This window comes from Mandrillus leucophaeus, unplaced genomic scaffold, assembly GCF_000951045.1.
Source record: "Mandrillus leucophaeus isolate KB7577 unplaced genomic scaffold, Mleu.le_1.0 Scaffold268, whole genome shotgun sequence".
In the NCBI taxonomy this organism is placed as follows: Eukaryota; Metazoa; Chordata; class Mammalia; order Primates; family Cercopithecidae; genus Mandrillus; species Mandrillus leucophaeus.
The window spans coordinates 1966266-1986243 of record NW_012102787.1 but is presented as its reverse complement, the minus strand read 5'-3'; the positions used below and the strand labels follow the sequence as shown (position 1 = coordinate 1986243).

The 19978-nt window shown below is 44.1% G+C and overlaps 1 protein-coding gene across 6 annotated transcripts in view; it reads right to left on the bottom strand.

The window, feature by feature from the left end:
* The window catches only part of GABRR1 (gamma-aminobutyric acid (GABA) A receptor, rho 1), a 52031-nt gene extending 32122 nt beyond the window's left edge, over window positions 1-19909 (bottom strand). For 3 of the 6 annotated variants that reach the window (XM_011984438.1, XM_011984435.1, XM_011984437.1), the window contains exon 1: window positions 7575-8151. Coding sequence is in view for 4 of the 6 variants with exons in the window: in XM_011984435.1 (XP_011839825.1) it covers window positions 7575-7696 (122 nt within the window). In the remaining 2 variants the exon portion in view is untranslated. Of the gene's footprint in view, window positions 1-7574; window positions 8152-19726 lie in introns of those variants that run through there. The other 3 variants (XM_011984436.1, XM_011984439.1, XM_011984434.1) reach the window with 3 other exon arrangements.
* Window positions 19910-19978: the final 69 nt, after the last annotated feature.

Genomic DNA, 19978 nt, shown 5'->3' with positions numbered 1-19978 from the left:
TTTTTTTTGAGATAGGTCTTACTCTGTCACCCAGGCTGGAATGCAGTGTCGCAATCTCAGCTCACAGAAGCCTCGACTTCCCAGGTTCAAGTGATCCTCCCACGTCAGCCTCCCGAGTAGCTAGGACCACAGGTGTGTGCCACCACAACTGGGTACTTTTGCTTGTTTTTGTAGAAATGGAGCCTCACTATGTTCCCTAGGCTGGTCTCGAACTCCTGGGATCAAACAATCCTCCTCACTTGGCCTCCCAAAGTGCTGGGATTACAGGTGTGAGCCATCATGCCCAGCCTTCTGCAAAATTTTTGATTTTTGTATTCACAAAAATGGTCTGACTAACGTCTATCTCCCCCACTAGACTGTCAGCACCTCGAGGGGAGGAGCAGGTCTCTTCTGCTTTCCATTGCCTCCCAAGCCATGGGCACAGTGCCTGGAGTATAGTGCCCTCAATACATATTTGTTGAATGAATGAATGAAGTACAGGAAATAGCAAGGGTCAGGATTCACTCATTTATTCATGCCCAACATTTCATGAACATTCACCATTGTTCTTGATTGCGGCGAAACAAGGATAAATGCGCCCTCAAGGGGCTCACAGTCTAGAGTAGAGACAAATGAGATAAAAAAGGCAATGCTGAGTGATTAGTCCTTAGACAGAAGAGTGGTGGAGAGCTGCAGAAGCTCAGAAGTAAGCCACCTAATTGAGACTTGAGAGGCAGGGGGTGAGGGAGGGCCACAGAAGGCTTCTCAGAGGAGGTGACACCTCTGCTAAATATTGGAGGGAGAAAAAAAACAGGTCAGAGAAATAAGAAAGAGAATGGCGTTGTGAGCATGGAGCAGAAGGTGCAGAGGCCTTAGGAGACTGCAAGGAGGAGAGGCAGGTTGTAATCAGCAGGGAGACAAGGACCAGGCAGCACAAAGTGGGGACTCAAAAGTTCAAGCAAACTTTCTGGGGAGCAGAGGGACAAGACTAAGAGAATGCTACTAGCTTCAGAGAAAATAAAATTTTAAGGTGTTTAGGTCGATCAGAGACCCAGTCCATAATCCCACAGCTTTCTCTTTGTTACACATGACAGGGATTTGACAGCAACACCTCATGCCACATTGTTGCCACCCCTGGCCTCTCTTCATCCTTTGAAACCTCCAAAGTCCCTCCTACCCTAAAACTCTCCTGTCTTCCTCTTTCACCTTCATCCCATCTCAGTCTTTCAGTTCACACCAAGTTTCTTGTAAATACTGTCTATATTCACTCCATTTTCTCTTCTCCTCTCCTCAAGCCACTGACATCTGTCTCTCCGTGGGATGATCATTAATGACACGTAGCTACCATATCTAGGGCTCACTTCTCAGTCCTCTAACTAGTTGATTTTGACCTTGGAGTGATCTGACCACTCCCTCCTTCTTAAAACCCTTGACACCTCGCCAGAACCCCTTCCTAGTCAGAAAGCCTCTGATGGCACAGCCTGCATCTCATTGAGTGATTGGTGAAGAGCTCACTGCCCAATGTAGTGCCTGCCCTGTAATAAGCACTTGATAACTGTGGGAAAAATGTACCTCTTAACATCCGCAACACCTCTGTGTTCCAGTTCTATACCCATTTCTCTGGTCACTCATTTCCAGTTTCCGTCATTGAGTCCCCTTCCTTTATCTTCTCCTCAAATGCTGCTCTTCCCCAAGGTCTGTCCTTGATCCGGTCCTTATTTCATGCCACATGCTATCTCTGGCCACCTCATCCATTGCCACCTATGGGGACTTCCTTTAAATCTAATTCTCCAAGCCCAGTTTCCTTCTTGAGCTGCAGACTTATATCCCTTCCTGCTGACTGGACAGCTTTCTCTTGGTATCTTGCAAGCACATCTAGGTCCATATGTTCATACCAAACTCACCACCTTCATCCCCAAACCTACTCCTCCGCCTGCTCTCCTTCCTGGTACCACCATCTACTCAGTCGTACAATCCAAATACCTGCTGAACATTCACCCTAAACTTCTCTCTTACCCCGAAGCCAATCAGATTCTGACCATTCTAGCTCCTTGAAATCTCTCATATTCATTCCTCCCCCATCCCCATCCTGTTCTTTCCACTATGAATGAGCTATGCACCAGCTCTTACCTGGCCTCAGACTCTGGTCATAGACTCTGCATTACTTTCTCTCTTTCCCCTCTAGCCCCCTTCCTGGTGTTCCATCATGCTGCTGAGTAAGGAAGCATCGTCTCTCTGAAATGGAAATCGGCTGAGACCACTCAGCTCCTCTTTACCTTCAGAATAAATGTGAATTCTTTAGCACGACAAAGAATGCATGATAATGTACTTCCAGCTTCTGGTAGGATCAGTTTGCCCTCCCACAGCCTGAGCTGGCATTGTCCAGGGGCCTGTAGTGTAGGCAGCTTATGTTTCCATTCTTCCAGGGAAGAGAGGAGGAGAGGACAGACAGTAAGTTTTGGGTTTCGTTTTGTTTTGTTTTGTTTCTGAGACAGAGTCAGATGGGCCCAGGCTGGAGTGCAGTAGCATGATCACGGCTCACTGCAGCCTTGACATCCCAGTCTCAAGCCTTTCTCCCACTTCAGCTTCTTGAGTAGCTGGGACTACAGGCACATCTCACCATGCCCAGCTACTTTTTTTGTACTTTTTATAGAAACGGGGTCTCACTTTGTTCCCCAGGCTGGTCTTGAACTTCTGGGCTCAAGTTATCCTCATGTCTCAGTCTTCCAAAGTGTTGGGATTACAGGCATGAGCCACCATGCCCGGCCTGAGACAGTAAGTTTTGATTTATTCTAGAAACATTGCCCAGTGCCCTGGCATTCTGATCTTGATTCTGCATGATTGGTGAAGATGGGTCCTATCTGGATACGCCTCCCATGGAGATTCTGGGAAAACATGAATTATTTGCTGGGGTGGAGACTATAGTGAGGTAGGTAAGGTGCATAGGGAGTAAAATGTTAAGAGCCAGTCACTCTCTGGGGCATGTAAGCACCTCCTTCAGTTTTGCACCCTAGGCACCTCACTAGACTCACCTTCTGGTGTGCCCATGTTTACCTAAGCTATTTTATTAGCATGACCATGTGAAGAAGCCTGGATACAAATTACCAGCAGGTTATGGATTTAGAGTATGGATGAAATTCAGTAAGCCCTTTAAAAGTTTAGGCTACATAAAAATGAAGTTTAACCTGGCTGGTGGGGTATAAGTTGGGTCCACCTAATATTCTGGAAAGAAATTTGCCCACATGTATCTGGAGCTTTCAATGTTTTTGTTCCATTTGATCCATACCACTTCAAGGAGTCTATCCTAATTAAATAATTATGTATGTGAACAACTCTTCTTATATACAAAGACATACAAACAGATTATTTGTAATAACAAAGAGGAAGCAATCAAATGTCTGTAAATAGAGAAAAACACTTAAATGGTAGCACACTGTGCATTAATTTACATATTTGCATTATTATGCAGCCAATCAAATGATAATTCTATTGACTTTTAAAATAAGTAAACATGCAGACAATATTATATTAAATACAATAAGGTTATAAAACTATATGTATAGCATAATTCCAAACTACTTAGTATTCAGTATATGCTTACCAAAAAAGACAAGAAGAAAATACACAAAAATGTTAACAAGGTTACTTCTGGGTTTGGAGATTGCGGGCAATTCTTGGATGTTTTAAAAATTTTTTTCTCTTTTTTTTTGGTAAATTTAAATAATAGTTATATGTGTCTTTCATAACTAAAGAAATGAAAGTTTTTAAAAGTAAAATTACAAAGAAATTTTATTTCACTCTCTAAGATCAGTAACAAGACTCACTCTCACCACTTCTATTCAACCATAGTACCAGAAGTCCTTGCCAAAGCAGTTAGACAAGAGAAAGAAAGAAAAGGTATAGAAACAGGAAAGAAAGAAGTGAAATTGTTGCTGTCTGCTGATGACATGATCTTATACATAGAAAACCCTAAAGACTTCACCAAGAAAACTGTCAGAACTAATGAACAAATACAAGAAAGTTGCAGATTCAATTCAACATGCAAAAATCAGAAGTGTTTCTATACACTAGCAACAAACTACCTAAAAAAAGAAATTTTAAAAATCCAATATACAGTGGTTACAAAAAAAAGACTAACTAATAAACTTAACTGAGGAAGTGAAAAATTTGTACAATGAAAACTGTAAAACACCAGTGAAAGAAATTAAAGGAGACACAAATAAATGGAAAGGTATGTTCATGGGTTGAAAGAATTGATATTGTTAAAATGTCCATACTCCCAAAGTGATCTGCAGATTCAATGCAATCCCTGTCAAAATTCCAAGTCATTTTTCATAAACATAAAAAAAAACCCTGAAATTCATATGGTACCACAAAAGATCCCAAATAGCCAAAATGATCTTGAGCAGAAAAAACAAAGCTAGAGGCATCACACTACCTGATTTCAAGCTATATTACAAAGCTATAGTAATTAAAACATCATGGAACTGGAATATAGATGAACACATTAACCAGTGAAACAGAAGAGAGAGCCTAATAATAAACCCATACATTTACAATCAATTGATTTTCAACAAAGGTCCTAAAAACACACAATGGAAAAAAAAAGTCTCTCCAATAAATATGTTGAGAAAACTGGATAACCGCACGCAGAAGAATGAAATCGGACCTTCTATCTCACACCATATACAAGAATCAACTCAAAATGGATTAAAGACTTAAGTGTAAGACCTGAAACTGTAAAACTGATAGAGGAAAACATAGGAGAAAAGTTACACAATATTGGTCTAGGGAGTGACTTTTTTGCATTTGACTCCAAAAGCTTAGGCAACAAAAGCAAATAGACAAATGAGGTTACATCAAACTAAAAAGTTTCTGCACAGCAGAATAAATAACTAATGCGGTGAAGAGACAATCTGTAGATTGGAAGAAAATATTTGTAAGGCATACACATCTGATAAGGGGTTCGTATCTAAAATATAGAAGAAAAACAACTCAGTAGCAAGAAAACGAGTAACCTGATTAAAAATGGGCAAAGGACTTGAATAGACATTTTTCAAAACAAGGCATACAAGTGGCCAACAGATATATGAAAAAATGCTCAACATCATTAGTCATTAGGGAAATGCAAATCTGAACCACAATAAGATATCATCTCACACCAGTCAGAATAGCTATTATCAAAAAGATGGCCAGGCATGGTGGCTCATGCCTGTAATCCTGGCACTTTTGGAGGCCAAGGTGGGAGAATCACTTGAAGCCAGGAGCTTAAGACCAGCCTGGGCAACATAGTGAGACCCTGTCTATAGAAAAAAATTTTTTAAATTAGCCAGGTATTCATAAATTAGTGAAACCATTATAATCCAGCCTAGGTAACAGGGCAAGACCCTGTCTCTAAAACAAACAAAAAACAAAACAAACTTAAAAATATGAACAATAACGAGAATTGGCAAAGATGTGGAGAAAAGAAAACCCTTGTAACACCGTTGGTGGAAATGTAAATTAGCACAGCCTTTATGGAAAACTAGACGGAGGTTCCCCTAAAAACTAAAAACAGAATTACCATATGATCCAGCAATCCCATGTCCAGGTACATATCCAAAGGACTTAAAATCAGTTTGTTGAAGAGATATCTGCACTCTCATTTTCATTGCAACATTATTCACAATAGCCAAGTTATAGAAACAACCTAAGTGTCCATCAATGGATGAATGGATAAAGAGAATGTGGTATACGATGCAATACTATTCAACCTTAGAAAAAGAAATTCTGTCATTTGCAACAGCATGGATAAACCTGGAGGACATTAGGCTTAATGAAATAAGCCAAGCATCAAAGACAAATACCATATAATCTCATTTGTATGTGAAATCTAAAACAATAGAAATCATATTAACAGAGAGCAGAATGATGGTTACCAGAGGCTGGGAGATTGAGGGTATGAGATGTTGGCCAAGAGGTAGTTTCAGTTAGACAGGAGGAATAGTTTTTTGAGACATATTGCACAGCAGGGTGACCATAGTTAAAAATAGTGTATTGTATATTACAGAAGTGCTGAGTAAATTTCAAATGTTCTCACCACAAAAAAATAGTAAGTATTTGTGGTAATGGATACATTAATTAAACTTAATCATTCCACATTGCATGTATATATCCTTACATCATTTTGTATGCACCCCATTAATATATACAATCATAATTTGTCAATTAAAATATAAATGTTTAAAATAAATTATTTAAAAGAAAGTCTATTTCACTCTCTTAGACTTCTTAATCACCGATATTTGTGAATAGGTTGCCACTCTAACTCTGACTTGGGAAAAGTTTTTGATGAAGACCAACAGAGTTTGTTGTTGTTGTGGCTTTTAATCCCTATAAGCACATTTGGATCAAATAATCTCTATGGCTGTACCACTCCACAAGTTCCAGTGTTTGCCCAAGCACCTTCTGACTCTGATGGTAATAGGGCACAGTGGCCTCCCTTAGTATCCCAGGGCTCACCATGACCACTGGATATTTCAGCTCCTAGTTTTGCGATGTTGTTAAGAACAGCTTGAAACAATGCTGTGAGCTACAGCTGGCTGGCTGGGAGCCCATGTGAGGAGGGCTCCCTCCAGCCCCAGAGGGAGGACACTGAGGCGCTAGACACACAGCCCTCCTCCTAACCCCAAACTCCCAAAAGCTAGATTTCTTTTCATATTCCCTGATCTCTCAGACTCTATTTATATTTACACTCAAAGAAAGGTGAAGTTCAATTTGAAGCTAAGGCTAATAAAGGACCAAGAATCAACAATGCCCTACTGTCTCCATTTCCTCATCAGTACAAAGAGAGCACTGGATTAGGTTGTCTCCAAGTCTCCTGTATTATTGACTGATGCGGGGCAAGCAGGTGTGCATCCCAGATAGACATTGCCAGTGCTGCCATCAGAATGGCCCAGGCTAGGCCGAGTGCTAAGGGGCTGGTGGGGAACCTGGTTTCCTGTCTAAGCTCCCTCTGCAAGTGCTGGCAGACAGGGCAGCATGCACCTTTGGTGTTGACCACAGGCAAACACTTGCCTGCAGGCACCTCCATCCATGGCCCTCCCAGTTTACAGGTAGTGGACCATCTAATAATGATCCTTCTAGTCATACAGCTTGGAGAAAGCTGTTTTCTTTTAAAATATTAAAAAGTGATTCACAAATCTAACAGAAATAATTACAGCAGAATCATTCTCATGAAATATAGGTCCCATTAGTAATTTGAAAATTCACAGATTTGTTCCAACCCTAGGACACAGACAGCAAATAATTGCCCTTGATTTTTTTTTAATGTGCATATATTCTATTTTCCAGAACCTACCTTTCACCTAGGACAATTCATAAGGAATTTTAAAATATGCACTGATAAAATAATCTAATCTAGCATCATTTAAAAAGAAAACATAATTCTAACCTTCTAAAAGCAGGGCAGCAGGAGAACAAAGGGAAAGGGAAGAAAAAGGCATCTACACAAAACACCATATGCTGGAAATGATGCTCAATTTCTAGAACAATACTGTAAGCTCACTTTGCGCACCCTCTTTTCCTAAATCCTCTATCCGTAAATGTCCACTCACCTGCCTTTCTTAGACATCTCGTGGACTTCTCTTCCAGGCCAGTGCACTCTGCTTTCAGTGGCCAAAACCCATCCCCACCACAAAAGAAAGATGCCAAATTTCATATTTGGGACAGTCAACATGGGTTTCCAAATTCAAACAGCTCTCTCCAGAAACAGCAAAAAGGAAAATGTTGTTCTTTTTCTCTCTTTAAGACATTATTGGTCTGTTCATTATTAGAAGGATGTTTACTCATGCAAAAAAAATCAACCCACAGGATGCAATCTGGAGAGCAGGAGAAAGCAATTTCCACTAAACCTATAAATCCTCCTACGTCAGATGTCAGGGATTTTCTGAACTGAGGTTGAATTCCTGTGTCCCAGTGGAACAATTATTTTGGCCAGTCTAAATTAGTTCATCATCAAATGTGGTAAAAATGTTGGTGAAAGTCTTACTTTCTGGTGCATTGAATAAAAGGAAAGTAAAAATGGACCAAAGCAGTTTCCAAAAGGAATAAGGCCAGAGGTGCAGAACTGCTTTCTATGTTCACATTAATGAGCTCCTCCCTGGATCTATTTTAAGCTTACAGCCATTATTATTTGCTTTAGCTGAGGGCTGGATTTGAACAGCTCCCTGCCCCCACTTCCTGTGGCTGAATCCCTGAAACCTCAGGGCCTGGTACCTGCGTGGGCTGTCTATATGGCTGAGATTGAGAGGGCAACTGGGGAAGAGGCTTTTTTGTCTTTGTTTGGCACAGAAATAAGTAAATTTCCTTGTCAGTTGCATTATTCTTATCATGAACCTCACTGCACTTTCCACATTTCAAAAATACCAGTAATAAATTAATTTTAGCCTCAAGTCTGTGTTATTTATAGATAGTTTTTCTTTTGCTTTGATGCTTACTTCAAGACTCTGCTATAATCTACAGGCCAGAGTTTGTGTCTTCATCAAAAGACAGTCTCAGAGCCTTGTGGAAGAGACTGTTCTAGGTACTCCAAACTATTATCTCTTCAAAGCTGAGCTGATATGGTTTTGATAACTTTCAGACTGTACTGGTAAACTGAGTCAGGATTCCCAGAACTCTATAGCTGAAAAGCAGTTTCACACAACTGCTAACCCAAGATACAACAGAATGAGAATTAATTACACAGGACTGAACGAATTGATGAGAGAAATTTTGTTGGGGTTATTTGAAATGTAGTTGTTTTAAGGTTCTGTTTCCAGATCGTAAGAAGCTTTGTCTTTCTCTTCTTATGCTATCTGTAATTCACAATAAGTTTTTAAATTCTGCTTTGATAAACCAAAATGAAGTATTCTTGAATGATATATGATTCTCACTGACACGATTCTCCTTGTTTGAATTCAGAAACTTACCCAGTCTCTTAACATTTCTTGGCAATATAGTTGTTTGCATAGGTTTAGTAAGAATCTGTCCTCCCTTTTGCCAAAATACAACTGGAAGTGAGAGGTGACAACGTGCTAGCAGCCCTTGCTCTCGATGCCTCCTCGGCCTCAGCATCCACTCTGGGGGCGCTTGAGGAGCCCTTCAGCCTGCCACAGCACTGTGGGAGCCCCTCTCCGGGCTGGCTGAGGCTGGAGTCACCTCCCTCTGCTTGCGGGGAGGTGTGGAGGGAGAGGCGCGGGCAGGAACCCGGGCTGTGCCAGATGCTGGCGAGCCAGCGCAAGTTCCAGAGGGTGCAGTCGTGGACTTGGCTGGCGCCGCTGGCCCAGGGCAGTGAGGGACTTAGCACCCAGGCCAGCAGCTGCAGAGGGTGCCGGCGGGCCAGTACTGCACTGGAGTTCTCGCCAGGCCTCAGCTGCCTCCCTGCAGGGCAGGGCTGGGGACCTGCAGCCCTCCATGTCCAAGTACCCCCCTCCCTGTGGTGGACTTCTGCACGGCCCAAGGCTCCCACATGGGCGCTGCCCCCTGCTCCATGGCGCCCAGTCCCATCGACCACCCATGGGCTGAGGAGTGCAGGCAGGGCTCGGGACTGGTGGGCAGCTCTGCCTGCAGCCCCCGTGTGAGATTCACTAGGTGAAGCCAGCTGGGCTCCTGAGTCTAGTGGGGACTTGGAGAACTTTTATGTCTAGCTAAGGGATCACCAATCCCTTAGCTAGACACACCAATCAGCACTCTGTGCCTAGCTCAGGGTTTGTAAATACACCAATCTGTACTCTGTGTCTAGCTCAAGGTTTGTAAATACACCAATTGGTACTCCGTATCTAGCTAACCTGGTGGGGACTTGGAGAACTTCTCCATCTAGCACTCTGCGTCTAGCTCAAGGATTGTAAACGCACCAATCAGCACTCTGTCAAAACGGACCAATCAGCTCTCTGTAAAATGGACCAATCAGCTCTCTGTAAAATGGACCAATCAGCAGGATGTGGGTAGGGTCAGATAAGGGAATAAAAGCAGGTTGCCCCAGCTATAAGTGGCAACCCACTGGGGTACCCTTCCACGCTGGTGGAAGCTATGTTCTTTCACTGTTTGCAATAAATCTTGCTGCTGCTCACTCTTTGGGTCCACGCTGCCTTTAAAAGCTGTTAACACTCACCGTGAAGGTCTGCAGCTTCTCTCCTGTTAGCGAGACTACAAACCAACCAGAAGGAAGAAGCTCCAGACACAGCTAAATGTCTGAAGGAACAAACTCCAGACACACCATCTTTAAGAACTGTAACTCTCACCGTGAGGGTCCGTGGCTTCATTCTTGAAGTCAGCGAGACCAAGAACCCACCCATTCCGAATACATTTTGGCGACCACAAAGGGACTATTGCCTATCCCCAAGTGCTGACACTTTCGCCTATTGTGGTGAGACTTCCACCTATCACCAAGCAGTGGGACATTGACTATCACCGAGTGGTGAGCACCAACGGACCCCTTTCGCTTGCTATTCTGGCCTATTTTTCCTTAGAATTTGTGGGTTAAATACCGGGTACTTGTTGGCCAGTTAAAAGCGACTAGCGCGGCCACCGGACTTAAGACAAGGGTGTCAGGCTTTTTGGGAAAGGGCTCTCTAACAACCCCTGACCCTTTGGAGTTGGGAGCGTTGGTTTGCCCAGAACCAGATTCCGCTTTTGCTGTACTTCTGGGCTGAGCTGAGGGTCGACTGAGAGGAAAGTCATGCAGCTCCAGGGTCCTGACAAGTTGGTTGACCCTGCGGCCATGAGCAGAACTCTCAAAGGCATGTCACCCAAGTGAGACTCGCCCATCTATTCTATCTACTCTGACCCTTGCCCCTGGGTCCTAATGCCTGCCAGACAAACTTCCTCTTGCCTCTCTTCTCTGAGGTTAGTCCCGCTTCTAAAAATCGCTCCCTGTCTCTGGTGGTTTTCTAGTTTCTCCTGTAAGAATGACTTCTAATATGAACTCCAAGACTCTGTTACTTTCTTTAGGCACCCAGACTCACCAATCAGAAAGACAGTTTTTGCCCAAAGCCCTGTCATAGCAGGGACTACCTGGAATTTCAGGATCCCTGCTCAGACTAACAGGCCTAACAAAAGCTATTCCTGAAAGCTAGGATATGGGGAGCCTCAGCAATTGTATCCTTCCTGTTCATGTAAGTGAGGACAAAAGGTGTCACTATTCCAACCCTGGAGATCCCTTCCCTCCCTCAGGGTATGGCCCTCCACTTCAATTTTGGGGTATAACATCTTTATAGGACAGGGGTAAAGTCCTAATGCTAACAGGAGAATGCTTAGGACTCTAACAGGTTTTCAAGAATGCATCAGTAAGGGCCACTAAATTCGATTTTTCTCAATCTGGTTCTCCATGTGGTCTGGGTAGACAGGCAAGGGTACAGGGTTTCGAGAATGCATTGGTAAGGGCCACTAAATCCGACCTTCCTTGGTCCTCCATGTGGTCTGGGGGAAAAACTAGTGTTTCTGCTGCTGTGTCGGTGAGCACAACTATTCTGATCAACAGGGTCCAGGGACCATTGCAGGTTCTTGGGCAGGGGTTGTTTCTGCTGCTGCATCAGTGAGCGCAACTATTCTGATCAGCAGGGTCCGGGGACCATTGCAGATTCTTGGGAAGGGGGAGAAACAAAACAAACTGAAATCGCAGGCAGTTTTGTCTTTCAGATGGCAAACACTCAGGCATCAACAGGCTCACCCTTGAAATGCATCCTAAGCCATTGGGACCAATTTGACCCACAAACCCTGAAAAAGAGGTGGCTCATTTTTTCTGCCCTATGGCTTGGCTGCAATATTCTCTCTCTGATGGGGAAAAATGGCCACCTGAGGGAAGTACAAATTATAATACTATCCTGAGGCTTGACCTTTTTTGTAAGTGGGAAGGCAAATGGAGTGAAATACCTTATGTTCAAGCTTTCTTTTCATTGAGGGAGAATACACAACTATGCAAAGCTTACAATTTACATCCCACAGGAGGACCTCTCAGCTAACCCCCATATCCTAGCCTCTCTATAACTTCACTTCCTGTTAGTGATAATTCTCTTCTACTCTCCCCTGACCAGAAGGAAATAAGCAAAGAAATCTCCAAAGGACCACAAAAACCCCCAGGCTATTGGTTATGTCCCCTTCAAACCATAGGGGGAGGGGAATTTGGCCCAACCTGGCTACATGTCGCCTTCTCCCTCTCTGATTTAAAGCAGATCAAGGCGGACCTGGGGAAGTTTTCAGATGATCCTGATAGGTGTGTAGATGTCCTACAGGGTCTAGGGCAAACCTTGAACCTCACTTGGAGAGATGTCATGCTACCGTTAGATCAAACCCTGGCCTTTAATGAAAAGAATGCAGCTTTGGCTGCAGCCCGAGAGTTTGGAGATACCTGGTATCTCAGTCAAGTAAATGATAGAATGACAGCCGAAGAAAGGGACAAATTCCCTACCGGTCAGCAAGCCATCCCCAGTATGGATCCCCACTGGGACCTTGACTCAGATCATGGAGACTGGAGTCATAAACATCTGTTGACCTGTGTTCTAGAAGGACTAAGGAGAATTAGGAAGAAGCCCATGAATTATTCAGTGATGTCCACCATAACCCAGGGAAAGGAAGAAAATCCTTCTGCCTTCCTCAAGCGGCTACGGGAGGCCTTAAGAAAATATACTCCCCTGTCACCTGAATCACTTGAGGGTCAATTGATTCTAAAAGATAAGTTTTATTACCCAGTCAGCCGCAGATATCAGGAGAAAGCTCCAAAAGCAAGCGCTGGGCCCTGAACAAAATTTGGGGCATTATTAAACCTGGCAACCTCGGTGTTCTATAATAGGGACCAAGAGAAACAGACCCAAAAGGAAAAGCGAGATCAGAGAAAGGCCACAGCCTTAGTCATGGCCCTCAGACAAACAAACCTTGGTGGTTCAGAGAGGATAGAAAATGGAGCAGGCCAATCACCCAGTAAGCTTTGTTATCAGTGTGGTTTACTAGGACACTTTAAAAAAGACTATCCAATGAGAAACAAACTGCCCCTCATCCATGTCCACTATGCTGAGGCAATCACTGGAAGGTGCACTGCCCCAGACGACAAAGGTTCTCTGGGTCAGAAACCCCCAACCAGATGATCCAACAACAGGACTGAGGGTGCCCGGGGCAAGCGCCAGCTCGTGTCATCACCCTCACTGAGCCCCGGGTATGCTTAACCATTGAGGGCAAGGAAATTGACTTTCTCCTGGACACTGGTGCAGCCTTCTTAATGTTAATCTCCTGTCCTGGACGACTGTCCTCAAGGTCCGTTACCATCCGAGGAATCCTGGGACAGCCTGTAACCAGGTATTTCTCCCACCTCCTCAGTTGTAATTGGGAGACTTTGCTCTTTTCACATGCCCTTGTTATGCCTGAGAGTCCCACACCCTTATTGGGGAGGGATATATTAGCCAAGGCTGGAGCTATTATCTACATGAATATGGGGAATAAGTTACCCATTTGTTGTCCCCTACTTGAGGAGGGAATCAACCCTGAAGTCTAGGCATTGAAAGGATAATTTGGAAGGGCAAAAAGTGCCCACCCAGTCCAAATCAGTTTAAAAGAACCCACCACTTTTCCTTTTCAAAGGCAATACCCTTAAGGCCTGAAGCTCATAAAGGATTACAGGATATTGTTAAACATTTAAAAGCTCAAGGTTTAGTAAGGAAATGCAGCAGTCCCTGCAACACCCCAATTCTAGGAGTACAAAAACTGAACGGTCAGTGGACTAGTGCAAGATCTTAGACTCATCGATGAGGCAGTAATTCCTCTATATCCAGTTGTACCCAACACCTATACCTTGCTCTCTCAAATACCAGAGGAAGCAGAATGGTTCACTGTTCTGGACCTCACGGATGTTTTTTTCTGTATTCCCCTGCACTCTGACTCTCAGTTTCTTTTTGCCTTTGAGGATCCCACAGACCACACGTCCCAACTTACATGGATGGTCTTGCCCCAAGGGTTTAGGGATAGCCCTCATCTGTTTGGTCATTCACCGGCCCAAGATCTAGGCCACTTCTCAATTCCAGGCACTCTGGTCCTTCAGTATGTGGATGATTTACTTTTGGCTACCAGTTCGGAAGCCTCATGCCAGCAGGCTACTCTAGATATCTTGAACTTTCTAGCTAATCAAGGATACAAGGTGTCTAGGTCGAAGGCCCAGCTTTGCCTACAGCAGGTCAAATATCTAGGCCTAATCTTAGCCAGGGGGACCAGGGCCCTCAGCAAGGAACGGACACAGCCTATACTGACTTATCTTTGCCCTAAGACATTAAAACGGTTTGAGGGTTCCTTGGAATTACCGGCTTTTGCCGACTATGGATCCCCAGATACAGCAATATAGCCAGGCCCCTCTATACTCTAATCAAGGAAACACAGAAGGCAAATACTCATCTAGTAGAATGGGAACCAGAGGCAGAAACAGCCTTCAAAACTTTAAAGCAAGCCCTAGTACAAGCTCCAGCTTTAAGCCTTCCCACAGGACAAAACTTTTCTCTATATGTCACAGAGAGAGCAGGGATAGCTCTTGGAGTCCTTACTTAGACTCGTGGGACAACCCCATAACCAGTGGCATACCTAAGTAAGGAAATTGATGTAGTAGCAAAAGGCTGGCCTCACTGTTTACGGGTAGTTGTGGCAGTGGCTGTCTTAGTGTCAGAGGCTATCAAGATAATACAAGGAAAGGATCTCACTGTCTGGACTACTTATGATGTAAATGGCACACTAGGTGCCAAAGGAAGTTTATGGCTATCAGACAACCACCTGCTTAGATACCAGGCGCTACTCCTTGAGGGACCAGTGCTTCAAATACATATGTGCATGGCCCTCAACCCTGCCACTTTTCTCCCAGAGGTTGGGGAACCAATCGAGCATGACTGCCACCAAATTATAGTCCAGACTTATGCCACCCGCGATGATCTCTTAGAAGTCCCTTTAGCTAATCCTGACCTTAACCTATATACCGATGGAAGTTCATTTGTGAAGAATGGGATATGAAGGGCATGTTATGCCATAGTTAGTGATATAACTGTACTTGAAAGTAAGCCTCTTCCCCCAGGGACCAGTGACAAGTTAGCAGAACTAGTGGCACTTACCTGAGCCTTGGAACTGGGAAAGGGAAAAAGAATAAATGTGTATACAGATAGCAAGTATGCTTATCTAATGCTACATGCCCATGCTGCAATATGGAAAGAAAGGGAGTTCCTAACCTCTGGGGGAAGCCCCATTAAATACCACAAGGAAATTACAGAGTTATTGCACACAGTGCAAAAACCCAAGGAGGTGGCAGTCTTACACTGCCAAAGCCATCAAAATGGGAAGGAGAGGGGAGAACAGCAGCATAAGCAGCTGGCAGAGGCAGGGAAAGACCAGCAAGAAGGAAAGAGAGGAAGAGACAAAGAGGGAGTCAGAGAGAAAGAGAGACAAAGGAGAAGTTGAAGAGAAAGAAAGAGAGATGGAAGTAGTAAAGAAAAAACAGTGTACCCTATTCCTTTAAAAGCCCCCGGGGTAAATTTCTAAATGTCTACCCAGCCAAGGCATGTTCTTCTTATGTGGAACGTCGGCCTGTATCTGCCTTCCCAGTAACTGGACTAGCACCTGCATCTTAGTCTTTCTAAGTCCCAATATTAATATTGCCCAAGGAAATCAGACCTTATCAGTACCCCTCAAAGCTCAAGTCCGTGAACACGGAGCCATACAACTAATACCCCTACTTATAGGGTTAGGAATGGCTGCTGCTGCTACAGGAACCGGAATAGCTGGTTTATCTACTTCATTATCCTACTGCCACACACTCTCAAAGGATTTCTCAGATAGTTTGCAAGAAATAACAAAATCTATCCTTACTTTACAATCCCAAATAGACTCTTTAGCAGCAGTGACTCTCCAAAACCACCGAGGCCTAGACCTCCTCACTGCTGAGAAAGGAGGACTCTGCACCTTCTTAGGGGAAGAGTTCTCACCAGGCCTCAGCTGCCTCCCTGCAGGGCAGGCTCGGAGCCTGCAGCCTGCCATGTCTGAGTCCTCCCTTGCAGTGGGCTCCCACACAGCCTGAGCTGCCCCCTGCTCCATGGCGCCCGGTCCCATCGACTGCCTGAGGGCTGAGGAGTGCAGGCGCGGCTCGGGACTGGCGGGCAGCTCTGCCTGCAGCCCTGGTGCAGGATCCACTTGGTGAAGCCAGCTGGGCTCCTGAGTCTAGTGGGAACTTGGAGAACTTTTATGTCTAGCTAAGGGATCATAAACACACCAATCAGCACTCTGTGTCTAGCTCAGGGTTTGTAAATACACCAATCAGCACTCTGTGTCTTGCTCAGGGTTTGTAAATACACCAATCAGCACTCTGTGTCTAGCTCAGGGTTTGTAAATACACCAATCAGCACTCTGTGTCTCACTCAAGGTTTGTAAATATACCAATCAGTACTCTGTGTCTAGCTCAAGATTTGTAAATACACCAATCAGTACTCTGCGTCTAGCTCAAGGTTTGTAAATACACCAATTGGTACTCTGTATCTATCTAACCTGATGGGGACTTGGAGAACTTCTCCATCTAGCACTCTGCATCTAGCTCAAGAATTGTAAGCATACCAATCAGCACTCTGTCAAAACGGATCAATCAACTCTCTGTAAAATGGACCAATCAGCACTCTGTCAAAACGGACCAATCAGCTCTCTGTAAAATGGACCAATCAGCTCTCTGTAAAATAGACCAATCAGCTCTCTGTAAAATGGACCAATCAGCAGGATGTGGGTGGGGTCAGATAAGGGAATAAAAGCAGGCTGCCTCAGCTATAAGTGACAATGCACTGGGGTCCCCTTCCACACAGGTGGAGGGTTTATTCTTTCACTCTTTGCAATAAATCTTGCTGCTGCTCACTCTTTGGGTCCATGCTGCCTGTAAGAGCTGTAACACTCACTGCGAAGGTCTGCAGCTTCACCCCTGTCAGCGAGACCACAAACCCACCAGAAGGAAGAAGCTCCAGACACGTCTGAATGTCTGAAGGAACAAACTCCGGACACACCATCTTTAAGAACTGTAACTCTCACCGCAAGTGTCTGCGGCTTCATTCTTGAAGTCAGCGAGACCAAGAACCCACCAATTCCGGACACAGAAGCATCAGTTACGCAACGAAAGCCTTGCCTTGAATGCCCTATTTGAGAATAATGTTAATTTAGTGAAGTGTGACAAGCCATTTTAAGGAATAAAGCTTGGCTGTACTTACGGAACCAATGCCTACAATGTCCTCTCAGGAAAACTGAGGTAGGTCCAGTTTATAGTGTCCAGTCTTACAGTTAGTAAGGAAAGTCACTTCCAGGCAAGTACTTGGGGATATTTTTCTGAAATGTCTAGAAGAAAGGAATTCACTCAAATCTATAGGTACTGCAGGTAAAATTTAGTGGAGTTTCTTGGGCTTAGTCTCCTAATTTTAGCAGGATAGAAAATAATAGACATGGCCGGGCATGGTAGCTCATGCCTGTAATCCTCGCTCTTTGGGAGGCCAGGGTGGGAAGATCACCTGAGGTCAGGAGTTCAAGACCAGCCTGGCCAATATGATGAAACCCTGTCCCTACTAAAAATACAAAAATTAGCCAGATATGGTGGCGTATGCCTGTAATCCCTGCTACTCAGGAGGCTGAGACAGGAGAATCGCTTGAACCTGGGAAGTGGAGGTTGCAGAGAGCCAAGATCGCGCCACTGCACTCCAGTGTGGGCAACAAAGAGTGAAACTCCGTCCCCAAAAAAGAAAAGAATAGACACTTTTAGAAGTCCAATCTAAGATGCCTTATGATAACTTCTAGGCAGAAGCTAATTTGGAATCATTCAACACTGTATGACTCTAGGTTTTGCAAAGCAAACTTCGAAGGAGGCCTCTATGATGCATAACTCTCTTGATGCACTGTAGAAGTAGTTAGCCAAACCTAAGGAGCCCAGCCTTTTTCTGTGATCAAGAATAATCTTTAGAATTATATATGATAACAAGGAGAGGGAAGATGGTCAGGAAAAATTGTCAAACTTTGAAATGAGCAAAATAGATTACTGGGTGTTCTTTCAATAGAATGCTGAGCCTTGTCGAGCGGGACCTCCAGGGATTGTCTGATCCTATAGGGATGTATGCCTTTGATTGTCTTTAGGCTATTTTACAATTCTCTAATAGTAGATGTTAACACGTAGAAAACTGATAGTAACGCATATCTTTCCTGTCCATAGCTATGCAAATTATTCCTTTTGTGCTGTGGAGAGTATAAATCTCTATAAATCAAGTCCTTATTTGAACCAGTTGTAACATCTTACTGGTCCCTTAACTAAATAATGAGTTAAATAAAATCTTCAATGTCTGTTCATTTTATAGTTATGTGAGAGTCATGATTATATCCTCTTATATGAATCATCCTTTAATGTACTTTCAATTAATAGGTGTCAAAAACATTCAACATATAGAAATAAAGGCAGAATATGTGATGTCTCCCGAGGTCAACGTAAGCTAAGCATGGTTAGATACTTAAGTTGTAGTGACTTGCTGATTTAAAGACCAAATTGTCTAAAGGGAGATATTCTGGGGCTGAGTATATCAAAATGAACAGTACAATAAAGCATTAAATTGGGGAGGTAGAAAGGACATGGCTCCTAATGCCCAGATTGGAAAATATCTTTCTTTCTTGTTTAGAGGATCCTGGGCTAGCTCCAGGAGCCAGGAGCCTGGGCATAACCAAAGAGAGCAAACCAGAAGGCCTCAAACACGCATTTTCTATCCTCTCTTAGCTAAGCAGAGAGCTGGTTCAGCAGGTCCCCAGTTAGCTTGATGGCAGGACAGGTGGTACCAGCTGCTGAGCCTTTGCAACAAGGCCACTTCCTCCACCCGGAAGTTCCTATGGCAGAACCTTGAGGGGAGGGGCCCTGTCTTAGAGCCCTTTCTGCTTTGGGCTCGAGCCAACCATGCATCCCTCTTACTGCTATCATGAGAGCTCAGAAAGCCATGACATTTCCCTACTTTGCTGCTTGTAAATGTTCTTAATCAACATTATTTCCCACTAACAACGTGTGGCTCTAATGCAGAGAGTATCTGTGCCCTTTTTATAGGACAAGGATGTAGGAGGGATCTATAAAGAGGCCTGAGAGAACCAGTTAGGGCCAGCATCAGAGCATATTAAGGATCCAGACTGAGTTAATGAACTATAACACTTCCAGACCAATTTTTAAAAATACTTTATTTTTTTTGAGACAGAGTTTTGTTCTTGTTGCCCAGGCTGGAGTGCAATGGCACGATCTCAGCTTACCGCAAACCCTTCCCCGCCGGATTCAAGCGATTCTCCTGCCTCAGCCTCCCAAGTAGCTGGGATTACAGGCATGCGCCACTAGGCTCGGCTAATTTTGTACTTTTAGTAGAGATGGGATTTCTCCATGTTGGTCAGGCTGGTCTCCAACTCCCAACCTTAGGTGATCCGCCTGCCTCAGCCTCCCAAATTGCTGGGATTACAGGCGTGAGCCACCGCACCTGGCCAAAAACACTATTTTTTGACAAAACTCTTCTTTTCCTTTATTAAATATACCAGCCTTCTCTCTCTTATCACTCTCCTTTTTCTTCCTCAGCCTCATGGCCTTCCCTGCAGCAATACAGGGTCTCCAGGGCAATAATTTCATCAGCAGAGGAAGGACCAGGCAGTACTTAACTCCAGCTTATATTCTCATGGCCATCCAATGTCCCCTTGCCCCAAGCCCTCAGAGCCAACCCAACACCACACACAAGGCACTCACTGACTGATGGGTGAACTGCAGGCAGCACACCGAGCTGCTCCAGACAGTGGCTTCAGGTGCTCATCAGCTGTTTGCACGTGCTCCCTGCAGCACATTTTCTAGCCACAGTCAGCCGTCTGCATCCGTGGGCTTTACATCTGTAGATTCAACCAAGTACAGATAAAAAATATCTGGGGATAGAAAAACAATTAAAGAACACAAATTCAAAAAACTAACACAGTATAACAACTACTTGCTAGTATTTACATTGTA